The sequence below is a fragment of the Lepidochelys olivacea genome, assembly GCF_965140295.1.
Source record: "Lepidochelys olivacea isolate rLepOli2 genome assembly, chromosome: 8".
NCBI lineage: Eukaryota > Metazoa > Chordata > Testudines > Cheloniidae > Lepidochelys > Lepidochelys olivacea.
In genome coordinates this window covers 33,922,861-33,935,762 of record NC_140418.1, presented here as the reverse complement: position 1 = coordinate 33,935,762, position 12,902 = coordinate 33,922,861, and the positions used below count along the sequence as shown (strand labels likewise).

At 39.9% G+C, this 12,902-nt stretch overlaps 1 protein-coding gene across 4 annotated transcripts in view; it reads left to right on the top strand.

Annotated features, from left to right (window-relative positions):
• Positions 1 to 12,902, top strand: part of FBXW11 (F-box and WD repeat domain containing 11) — a 125,665-nt gene that overhangs the window by 92,248 nt on the left and 20,515 nt on the right. For all 4 annotated transcript variants that reach the window (XM_084635726.1, XM_084635728.1, XM_084635727.1 and 1 more), the window contains one exon: positions 43 to 133. In XM_084635726.1, coding sequence (XP_084491852.1) covers positions 43 to 133 — 91 coding nt within the window. The remainder of the gene's footprint in view (positions 1 to 42; positions 134 to 12,902) is intronic.

The following is a 12,902-nucleotide window of genomic DNA, read 5'->3' as shown; positions in this document are numbered from 1 at the left end:
ATACTGGAAAATATAACTTTTTGTTTGTTTGTTTTTTGTTAGGGATCAGTACCTGTTTAAAAACAGACCCACAGATGGCCCTCCAAATTCATTTTACAGGTCATTATACCCAAAGATAATACAGGATATAGAGGTATGTTTTCTAACACAACTTTTTCAAGCTAGTACATTTTCCTGATAGTTTTACTCTGATATATATCCTGAACAGTATGGTTTTTAAATATAATGTTATGTAATTGATTACACTATTTCTAGTACTAATTCTCGTTTGCCAGGAAAATGCGGTAAACATGCAGTAATTTATTGGATAGAGTAAATACAATATTAAGGTAACTTGTTAATGTCAACATTAGAAGCATGTTTCTTTTTCTGAAAGATTTTGGGACTTTTCAGAAATGAATTATGAAGTCTGACTTAATGGAATTATAATATTTAATAGTCTCGTTCACCCCCAGACAATCACATGCATACTGTAAAACCAGATTTTCTATATAATTTGATTATCCTAACTTTTTTAAAAGTCCAGATTTAAACTTCGAATATTAAACATTCAAATACCAAGATCTATTTAATATTTTCATTTCTGCCCTTAATTTTAAGAGACTCAAGATAACAAATATAGCTTTTCTTACAAGGAGTGCAGAATTTTGTTGTCTTTCTTGAATGACTGTAGTAAGAGTCTACAATATGGTTATAACAAAATGCGTTTTAGGCATAAAGATGAGGCAGAAATGACTTTCTTTTGTTTGACAATATGTGATATTTTGCTTACCTTGTAAAAGAGCTTCAAAGTTATGGCTCATTTACTTTTCAGCATATGTTTTTGACAGATTAAGGTCATCTTGGTGTTCACATACTAGAAGAAAAGCTCAGTCTTATCCAGTTAGCTATGTATCTGCCATAAAAATGTGTTACTTAGACCAAAAACTGTAATGCATTTATTTCAGCCAGGTGATGGACATAAAAGTTATTGGTCCAAAATTCATTAGTGAAGAAACATGTGTTTGTTGGTTAAGGCAGATGTGAACTAATGGAATCATTCTGTTATGGCAAATGTGACCTTGTGTGGCTGGCACTTCATGAACAAAATTACTCAAAACTCCAACCTGTCTGTAAAATTTAGCTGCCCCACAAATCAACTGTAACGCTCATTTTCAAATATATATTTTAATAAGCTACTGTTAACAATTCAAATGATCTTTTTAAAGTATAAATCTGAACATAAAATTAAAGCCTCAGCAAAACAAAATGAGCCACGATATTAGTACTTGTTGGTTGTGCACCATACTCCTTTACATACTTGTGTGGTGAGAGAGCTTGTTTTATCCTTTTCTTTTCTGCATACAAGTTCTTTCAGCATGGTTGAAGTTGATTTCCTGAAATAAGATCCTTCTGGTATTGGTTAACCCTTGCTTTGCTGTGATTGGCACCTGGCTTAGGCAGGAGGCTTCCTTCCATTGCTTCAGTTTTATTTCTTGCTGGAGCCCCCTTCTCCAGTAGTAAGAGCCAGATCCTGTTCCCATTCAAGTAAGTAGGAAAAATAGCAGGATTTGGGCCTAAAAATTCTGTAAGTGATTATTCGAGTGGAGCCATCTTAAGATTTGGGATCATGCACAGATTCTTAGTTGGAAGAAGTGAGAGTAGATCTTATGCCAGTACTCTAAGCAGTAAAACACCCTGAAATGTATTGGGCGTATAGATGGAGGTAAATGCTGAGATCACATTTGAAAGTGGGCTGTTTGTTGAACGCTCTTTGAAGGAGGAAGGGAAAAGAGTTCCTCAAAAAAGATTGGTATCTTCAAAGGAAGGAACCTTTTGAATAGGTCACTCTGATGACCCCATTGCCGCCACCAGATAAGGAGGGAAACACCCTACATACAGCGTGTGTGTGCTTGCTCCCCCCCTCCCCCCCCAGTAAAGAAAAAACAACAAAAGCAGTGTGAAAATACAAAGTGGTTGAGGCTGTCTTAAACGATGTAGTAATTAGACTGCTTTATATTCGAGTTTTTGACATTCACTCTTCCTATGTTGATCTATTGACAACTATAAATGGGGCATTTTTGTCGGAATGCCTTTGATAGTGGAAGTGTTCTGGAGCATTACATGCAGGATGTGCAGCAAGGTATCTCAGGCCATACACCTTTAAATACTTGTGGCGAGATGACTTGTCATATCCTCCTAACCTTCTCTTTATTACTTGCATCCTTTGCATCCATATGGCTATAAAAGCCACCCCCCACCAGCCAAAACCCCAAAACCTCCCCTGACATCTATGATTTAAAAAATAAAAATAATAAAAAAAAAAAAATCCAACCTTGCATGTTTTCAGTGATCTTACAAAGTGAGGGGGAGATATCAGTGAAATCTATAAGTCGGATAGACATTTTCTTGTAACTGTACAAGTTTTAGAGAAAATTAAACTTAAGATTGTAAATTCAAAACAATAGCTTAAAAACCCACCTTAATAGATCCCCTGTACTTAATTTTTTTTTTTATTTTTTTTGTCATGGAAATTTTTGAGAGTATACATCTTCAGAACAAAAAAAAAAAAAAAAAACCCCAACACAACAAGCAAAGATACCAGGTGTTTCAAAATCTGGAAATGTAGACTCAAAGTTTTCTATTGAACTGTAACTCTTCTCCCATAACTGCCATTCAAAATACATCTGGTCCTGGCCTGTCACGTCTTTCATTAAATGAGGTTCCTCTGGAATCTGTGTAGTACTTGTAAAATGTACAGGGACAAGGTGGCTGCCTGTGACTGAGGCTTCTGTTGGAACAAGGATAGGTGAAAGTGATATGGGGTATGTAATGTGTTTCTCCTGTAGTCTCTTAATTATACTGAGTAGTTGGTTGGGTGTGGCACATTGTGTTGGGGGGCATATGTGTGTGGTAATTGGGCAACTGTTGGTGTAGCTGGTATGTCAGTGGGCAGAGAAATGGAGGAGAATCTGGCTTTGAAGGTGGTATTTTTGTAGTCAGCAATTGGTGCTTACGTTTATACACTGAATCTGGAATATTACCTTACCCTGTAGAAGGTATGGATTGTCTCATGAACTCACGTGAAACGAGGTGAGCATACAGGATCAGAGTTAAGGTGGTTTAGAGAACCTTAACTCTTTCCTTTTTATACTTTCATAACATTTTGGTGTTTTGCAGGTATCCTTAACTTAAAATGTCCTGGCCTTCTAATGCTTGGTATATGTAAAATAAAATATTCTATCAAGTCTTTCCCCAAAGTTACTGATACAAACTTAGAGCCATAATTCCATTTTAACATTGTCTTTTCTCTAGGACTCCCTAGGGCTTTGAAGAGGTGGTTTGATCAGTCAAGGGCTTTTTAAGTTAGCAGACAAAGATATGACAAGATCCAATGTCTTGAATCTGAAGCTGGACGGAGTCAGACTTAGAAATAAGGCATACATTTTTAACTGTCAAGGCAATTAACCATTGAAACAGCTTTCTTAGGGATTTTGTGGCTTCTCCACCTCCTGAAATCTTTAAATCAAGATTAGAGGTCTCTCTAAAAGAGATGCTCTATCTCAATGACAAGTTACGGGCTTGATGTAGGAATCACTGGGTGGAATACTAAGTCATAATATTATTCAGGATGTCAGACTAGGTCAATGGTCCCCAACGCGTTGCCCATGGGTGCCATGGCGCCCATCGGGGCATTTATGTGCGCCCGCCATCAGGGCCGGCACCAAGGAATGAAGAGAAGAGGAGAGGAGCGCTTCCGGCAGAGAAGTCACCGCCGAAATGGCGCCGAGGAGCGCTTCTGGCAGAGAAGCGTCACCACTGAAATGCTGCTGACAAGCGTCGCTGCCCGCCACACTCTTCTGAAGGCATGAATGTGCTCTTGGCCACAGAAAGGTTGGGGACCACTGGACTAGATGGTCATAACTGTCCTTTCTGGCCTTAAGATCTGTACATTTATAAAACACTAGTCTGTACTCTTTACTGGCTGTCAGTGACATCAGGTGAATTCAAGGGGATGGCTACCACCCACCAAGCCCCACATGGGTGTTGGCCACATCAGACACTCACTCTTACATAACATGCCATCTTTATTTGTCCAGGAAACTTAAGCTAACTACTCAAAGGGAGCCAGGTCTTTCAGTTACAGGCTCTCACTCTGGAATTCTTGTCCATATTGAGCAAACAGACATGCCTTTGTCCAGACAAGATATGAAGTCTCTCTTGTAAAGCCAACTCTCACTTCCAGAATCCCAAGCATTCAGCTTATACCAGCAAAATTTTCCTAGTCTTGGTCCTGCAAAGTTGCTGATTTGGAGGGAAGAAGGAAGAAGGGTTGAGGAGTTGTGCAACGGGATTTGTTCTCAATGCTCAAATGTTTCTTTTCAATCTAAGCCCTGGGAAATGTTCCCATGTTCCAGATGTTTCCATCCTGGATTAGGGTCAATGCTTTTAGTACCCTGAGTTTCTTGAGCTAGTAGTCAAGGGTCGGATAATTTTTTTCTCTTATAAGGTCCCATCATTTCTAATTCTTCCTCTCAGAACAGGTTGTTCACACAGTCCTTCAATTGGAAAGTCTGCAACAGAAAAAGCCAGCTACAGCACTTGGACCCCCTTTCTTTAGGTATTGCTGACAAAAGGGAGGAGGTAGAGGGACAAGGCCTGATTTAATTTCATCACCTCTATTCTTGAGTTCTTCAAAAGATCATGCAGAAAACTGCTGTAAAAATACCAGACTTCATCTTAGGGGCCATTCAGGGTCTGAAGGATTTTCTATCCTTGCTGATTTTTAGAAGTAGTGTTGCTCTCTTACTTCAAACCTTGTTCTATAATATCTACCTGTAATATCATCCTTTGTAAGCTTTGTGATCCCTACACAAAAGGAAAAAGAATTTGTTTGTGTGGAGATCATCTGAGTTGGTCCAGTTAACCCTGTACTTAAAAACAGTCCACAGATATTGTGGTGCAGATAAATTGTTTTAAATGGACTACAGTAATAGACAAATTGCCAAATAGTAGGGTAAGTTCTATAGTTTTGATACCACAACTCCAAATCCCTGGACCTCTTCTGTATGATCTATGAAGCTGGACCAATTTATCCCTTTAGAATTAGCACAGATATAATCTATTCCTCATGATCTGTCAAGAAGATTATTTGTACATGTTCTTCATATCCTGAAATACATGGGAAGGTCCTTCATCTTGCTTCTGTGGAGACTAGTCTACTTAATTATGATGAGACTATCAAATGAGATTTCCCTCAAAGAATTTAGGGAAGAATGTGGCCAGGCCATCAAATAGACTCCATGTGTTCTTCCAAAAGTTAAGGGAGTTCATATTTTTAAAAATACAAGCTAGCTTTTAAAACCTTGGACATAAGAGGCAAAACATGAAGAGGAAAGAGACTCTTCAATGCAGTCATTACTAAGGTTAGGTGGGGAAAGATCATGCCTATCCAACCCCCTCTTCTCCCTTTCCCTGACTGCCCCCACAGGACCCCTCCGCCCCATCCAACCGTCCCCTTACTGCCCACCGGGGCCTCCTGCCCCATATCCAACCCCCACCCCCTTACCTGTACCCTTATCCTTACCATGCTGCTCAGAGCAGCAGGACAGGCTTATTTGAAATCCTGGGAGGTGGGCGGGCACAAACCATGCTGCAGGGGAGGGTGGGCAGTGGGGGCGGGGCCGGGAATGAGCCTCCCTGGCTAGGAGCTCAGGAGCTAGGCAGGACGGTCCTGTGGGCCGTTGTTTGCCCACCCCGATCTAGACCATCCCTGACAGGGGTTTGGCTAACCTGTTCTTAAACCTCCCATGACAGATATTCCACAGCCTCCCAAGGTAGTTTATTCTGGAGCTTAATTACCTTTACAGTTAGGAAGTTTTTCCTAATGTCTTACCTAAATCTTCCTTACTGCAATTAAAGTGCATTATTTCTTGTGTCGTCCTCAGTGGTTAGGGGGAACAATTTATCACTCTCTTCTTTATAACAGCCTTTTACATAGTTGAAGACTGTTATCTTTTCGAGACTACATTCAGTTTTTCTGTCTTTCCTCATAAGTCATGTTTTCTCAACCTTTAATCATTTTTGTTACTCTCTGAACTTTCTCCAGTTTGTCCACACCTTTCCAGAAGTGTGGTGACAAGAACTGGACACAGTACTGCAGTGGAGGCCTTCTTAGTGCAAAGTAGAGTGGAAGAATTACTACTTGTGTCTTGCTTACAACACTGCTGCTAATACACCCCAGAATGATGTTCACTGTGGTGTGTTGTGTTTTTTGTTGGTTTGTTTTTGTTTTGGAAACAGTATTACAGACTCATCTTTAGTTTGTGATCCACTAGAACCCCCAGATCCTTTCTACAGGCCTGGGCAGTTATTTCCCATTTTGTGTTTGTGCAGTTGATTATTCCTTCCTAAGTGTAGTACTTTGCATTTGTCTGTATTGAATTTTATTCTGTTTATTTCAGACCATTTCTCCATTTTGTCTGATCATTTTTAATTTTAATCCTACCCTCCAAAGTGCTTGTAACCCTCCTAGCTTGGTATCTATCTGCAGACTTTATAAGTGTACTCTCTATGCAATTGTCTAAATCATTTATGAAGATATTGTATAGAACCAGACTCCGGACAGATCTCTGCGGGTGCCCACTCAATATGCCCTTCCAGAATGATTGTGATGGGGGACTTCAACTACCCAGATATCTGTTGGGAAAATAATACAGCAGGGCACATAACCACCAAGTCCTGTGTTTTGAATGGTTTTGTTAGTTGTTTAAAAAAAAAAGCCTCATACCTCTCTTCATTCTGGTTAGGTGGTCTATATTAGACGCCTACCATGACATCACCCTTTTTTACCCCTTGTATCCAGAGACTTTCAACAGGTCTGCCTCCCACTTCTTTCTCAACCTCAGTGCAGGTGTATGCATCTTTGATATTTCTAGCACTCTTCTGCTTTCCAGAGGCTGGGGGTAGGTCTACTCACCAATACATTGCTGGTGTTCTGCAGTCCCCCATATTACTATCTCTCTCTGGCTAACAGGCTGTAACCCTCTATCTTGTAGTTTTGTAGTAATTTTTTCAAGCCTTCAGATAACAGCTTTAATATTTAGGTCTTAAATTCTGCAGAATTTAATGACTTCGGTCCTGATACTCACAAGGTAAAGCTTTTCCACTGTTCTAGTGAGTTGATTAGTGAATTTTTCAGACTCCCTTATCTTTTGCCATGTTTTGTCCTCTTCTGATCTTTGAATATGTAATGTAAGCATGATTTACCCAAAATTGAACCAGGGGCATGTCCTACTCAGATCTAGTTTGGCTTTCAGCATTATCTCCCTAATTTCTAGCCTTGCTTTATTGCAGACAGTTCTTGAAAGCATATCTTGATTATCCTGACCAAGATGGTTATTAAAGCAAGACAGGAAGCCTTTGATTTGCTCACAGTGAATGTTTTCTGGTACATTTTCAGCAAAGGTGATCTTTTTGTGTCTTTATTAAAACTTTAAAAAAACTTATTCTGAACCTAGATGTATGATGCATCTAGATAAGGGCATAAGCACGGAATAATAGAAATTCATTTTAGGGAACGTTACCAAGACACTTAAAGAAGTTTTTTATCAAGCTAGTTGTTTCTAGCTCTTGTAAAAGTCATCAGCCTACCTAGCTGATTTCATACTGTTTTTTATTTTTAATTTAATCTTATGTTCTACAGGTTTACCTATTGAACCTTTATACCAGTGGACATGTATTTCTTCAGTTTATTTTACCGAAGGAGGCTATTGTGATAAAACAACTTTTCATTACTCACAAGGACAAATTGGTTGCAGTCCTTTTTCTAAGCTAATCCTTCCCTTTCCTCCTTGACAGTCTCACTTGTATTTTCACTTAATGGTTTACCCATGATAAAGTGTGAACTTCCTTGGTGAGTAGACCCTAAGCCATCAATTTCTACAGAATATAAGCTTATATTTAAAAGTTAAAAAATTCTCTTGTGCTTGTGAAGAGAACTTCAAGAATGTGACCTGATGCATGCATTTAATGAGGCTGCAGGCAGGGCCATCCTTAGGAGGGTGTGGGGCCTCTGACATAGGTGCAGAGTTTTTATCTGGCAAGGGGTGCTCCCCCTGGCTCTTCACAGGCCCCACTCTCACTGCACCCCTTCCTCCAAGACCCCCCCTTCCCGGCCATGCCCCACCCCCACTCAGCCTCTTCCCCGTTCCAGTTCTGCCCCCTCCCCCAAGCATGCTGCACCCTCACTCCTCTCCCCTCCCCCTAGCGTCTTAAGATGCGGTGAAACAGCTGATCGATGGTAGGCGCTGGGAGGGAGGGAAGGAAAGGTGCTGATCTGCGGCGCCCACTGTGGGGAAGGGGAGGTTGGTAGGGGGGCTCCTCACCTGTCCACCTCCTCACGAAGCACGCAGCCCCCCAAAGCATGGGGCCTGGGGCAGTCACCCTGATTTGCCGTACCCCAGGGACAGCTCTGGCTGCAGGCATACAGCTCCAGTGACATAGCTGCTGCTTCTACCTTTCCTAAGCAGTAACTGAGTGAAAGTGACAACTCTGCTCATTTTCTCTTCTGCTCTTCAGAATCCTGGGGGCAGTGATGCAGCAAGGATTATATAAATTTAACTCTGCCGTTACGCAGAAAATGCTACAGGAGAGGGAGACACCAGACCTACTCACAGGAGTAAGATCCAAAAAATTGAGGCTGGGGTAGAGTAGTGGAAAGATTCCCAGCAGCCATGAGGTTCTTACGGCCCTAAGGCTTGGGGAACAGAGAGGACCCAGGGAATTATGGAGCACTCAGTCTAACTTCAATACCTGGAAAGATACTGGAACAAATTACTCGTCAGTTTGTAAGCACCTAGAAGATAATAGGATAATACGCAAATGCCAGCATGGATTTATCAAGATACAAATCATGCCAAACCAATCTAATTTCCATCTTTGAGAGGTTACTGGCCTAGTAGATGGGAGGGGAAGCTGTAAATTTGATGTAGCTTTTTTGGTAAGGCTTTTGACACGGTCCCACTTGACATTCTGATAAGCAAACTTGGAAAATGTGGTCTAGATGAAATTACTATAAGATAGGGTACATTACTTGTTGAAAGACTATATTCAGAGTAATTATCAATGGTTTGCTGTCAAACTGGAAGGATGTATGTAGTGGTGTCTTGCAGGGATCTGTCCTGGGTCAAGTATTGGTCAATATTTGCATTAATGACTTGGCTAATGGAGTGGAGAGTATGCTTATAAAATTTGCAGGTGATGCCATGGTGGGAGGAGGAGTCACAAACACTTTGGAGGACAGGATTAGAATTCAAAAGGACCGTGACAAATTGGAGAGTTGGTCTGAAATCAACAAGATGAAAATCAATAAAGACAAGTGGAAAGTGAAGGAAAATCAAATGCAAAATGTGGAATAACTAGCTAGGCAATAATACTGCTGAAAAGGAGTTATAGTGGATTATAAATTGAATATGAGCTTACAATGTGATGCAGTTGCCTCCTCACCCCCCCCCCCCCCAAAAAAAAAAAAGGCTAATTCATTCTGGGGTGGTTTAGCAAGAGTGTTGTATGTAAGACATGGGAGGTAATTGTCCCACTCTGCTTGGCACTGGTGAAGCCTTAACTGGAGTACTGTGTCCAGGCCTGGGCGTGACACTTTAGGAAAGATGTGGACAAATTGGAGAGAGTTCAGAGAAGAGCTATAAATATGATAAAAGGTTTAGAAAACTGAGCTGTGAGGAAGGGTTTAAAAAAGCAACTGGGCATGTTCAGTCTTCAAAAAAGTTGTTGTGGTCCAGGGGATCTGTTAGGTCTTCAAATATGTTAGGGGCTGTTACAAAGAGACAATGATCAGTTGTTCTGCATGTCCACTGAATGTAGGACAAGAATTAATGGGCTTAATTTGCAGCAAAGGAGAATTAGGTTAGATATTAGGAAAAACTTTCTAACTGTAAGGATAGTTAAGTGCTGGAATAGACTTCCAAGGGAAATTGTGGAATCCCTGTCATTGGAGGTTTTTAAGAACACCTGGCAAACACCTGTCGGGGTGGTTTTAGGGATACTTGGTCCTGCCTCAGAGTAGGGGTGGGATGACAGGTTTTCAGCTGCCATTGACACAAAAGGTTGTAATATTCTAGGAGGAAAATCCCTCCAACTGTTACTAATGTTTTAGCAAGTAAACTGAAGGAACTTAAAACGGTTTCCCCAGGGAAGCTTGGAAATGGTACTGCCCCATGCCCTTCACCAGTGGCTGACTCCTATCTGTGCTGCAGGAGATACAAATTCACTGCTGCCTGTGAGGGTGAACCAAGTGCACTTTTTACTATAACACATATGAAGGTCAAAATATAATTAAGTCAAATATGTGTGTTATCAAACAAACAGTAACTTAGCAGGTGAATAATCTATATTTTTAACACATCCCATGAATAATATAAATATTGTGATGCTTAACCAGGAAAAAGAACACTTCTGAATCTGAAGCCTTTGCCTACAGTCAGGCGTTGCTTAAAGAACTAACAAGGCTCTATCATCCCTGTCTATCCTGGGCCGCTCTTTGCATATCCTCTATGTTAAAGCCCATTAGTTTTCTCTCTCTCTGTACTGTTCAACAGATGGATTCTTTCAGACATCCCTTTTTTCATGTTCTTCTATATGACCAGTCATACACCTGCCATCAGAGATGTTCTGGCTTCTTTCCTAGCATATCCCAGATATTTCCATCTTCCTTTCTGGGTAACTTTTGGAGATAGCTTTTCTAGGAAACAAAACCAAATCAACTTTTGATTTATTCTTTTTCATGATTAAAATGAATGATTCCAAATTACCTTGATTTAAATTATCTGCTCTGGTTGGATGAGATTCTCCTCTAGTTTATTATCCTGTGAGGGTACAGTGTATTTGATAGGTACTTTCAGCTACCGATTCTCCTGTTTTTGACTTTGGTTATAGAAGTGTGTGAAACTGTGGGTGTGTATATGCTGTAGGAAACTGGTATTTCCCAGCATTTAAGTTTGTCTGGCTTGTAGTTCTGGGAACTGAGTTTAGAGGAGGTTTTATTTATAATTTGAAGCTTTATTGAGGGGATGTATATAAAAATTACAGGTAACAAGAGGCAGAGGTTTTGTAATTTGTGTGTGAAGAAACCTTGGATTTCTGTAGCATTAATTCCGTAACGTTTGCCATAGTGCATAAAATGTAATAACGCCTTCCATACAAATACCTACCCGCTTTGCATACACAGAATTTATTTTAAAATATCTGCTTAAGGAGGTTGCAGGTGAAATCTTTGTCAGCTTCACCTTTGAGTAACAGAAATTTCATATAGCAAGAATCTTTTATGTGGTTGCAAGTACTGTATTTAACATGCTCCTTTGTAGAGGGTGTTCCAAGTTGCCCACCCACTCAGCTGTATTTGTCATCTAAAATGTTATTTCTCTACACTCACATCTGTTTCCACTCTATTGCCAATTGTAATGCTGCTGTATATTCTCTGTGTATCGTGGCTACTTTCCCAGTATATTGAAAATTTATGCCGTGTAAGGGGATTTTACAGGTTCTCAAAAACATGAAATATTTTCCCACAGTAGCCACACCACATAATGTCTAAATGAAATGACATCTACTCTCAGAATTAAAATATACACCTGCACATGACTTACTGCTTCATATTGCTCAGACAAATGTATAAATAATATTTCAGTTTCCTTCATTTGTAGCCAACATTTACATATGGTAACCTTATTAAGTAGCTTCCAATGCTGAAATTTTGAGTATTGAACTAAATAGAAACAGTGACTGACTTAAAATGAATGTCTTTTCTTCTGTTTCCCAGAACATTAAATGATATTGCCCTGCAGTGGGCAGGTGATACTACCTTTTAAAATAAACAAACATAGCTAAATACTGTAAACCAAAAATTAAATGGCTACCTCTTCCCCCTGCAAAAAACCCCAAACCAAACAAACCTAAACAAATATTGTAATGCGCAATATAATCTCTGCCAGGCACACTACAATAGAGTCCCAGGGCTAAATCTGGCATGGTGGTCAAAAACTCAATACATACAAGCAGAGCATAATTATTTAATGCTCAATGTACAAGTTGCTGACCAACAGTTTGAAAAACTTGGAAGCATTGGCTGACAGGTATTGCTGATCTGAAAATGAAAACTGGCTTCCTGCCTTAATTTTCTTGTAAATTTCACCAAAGGGCAAGGAAAAAAGTGGATGATTTGAAAGCATAGCTTGCTGTTTTGCTTACCACCATATCATCTTGTGTAAGCCAACTGTACCCTTCTGGCACTTCAGGAACAGTGTTGGTGGGGTAAATAGGTATGTGGTCTCCCTAGAATGCCTTATGAGCTACCATTGGACAGCAGCTTTTTTTTTTTTAATTGGAAAATCAAATTTTGTCTTGATTTGTCCTTGAAAAATCAGCGTTCTGTTCTTGGATGGTTTTGCAGGCTTTTGGAGGGAACCAGAAGGAGGGACAAAACGTAGTTCAGAACTCTGATTCAGAGTTGAGGAGCTTCAGTAGGAATGCTCTGATAGGTTAGAGGGGGGAGCGGAGATTATAAATTGAGCATAGCATCAAGATATCAATAAGTAAGATCTCCAGAACAAATCTTCAGTTCATCAACCACTTGATTCCCATTCACCTGTTTTTTCTCTTTCAAACATTGCAATCTGTCATATGACTTATCTGTTTTTCTGTGTGTTTACAAAGAATGAGAAATATCCCAATGTATCTGGGGATTCCATATGTTCTGTGATTTTGTTTTTGTTCCACTGCACTGATTCTTTTATGATTACTATTATAAATCTTCTAACCAGGATTCCTGATTTCTTTGAAATGGCTCAGCATGTGTTCTCTTGCCAACGTAAAGTTGATTAAAAGATAGAACGTAAATCTGCTTTTAA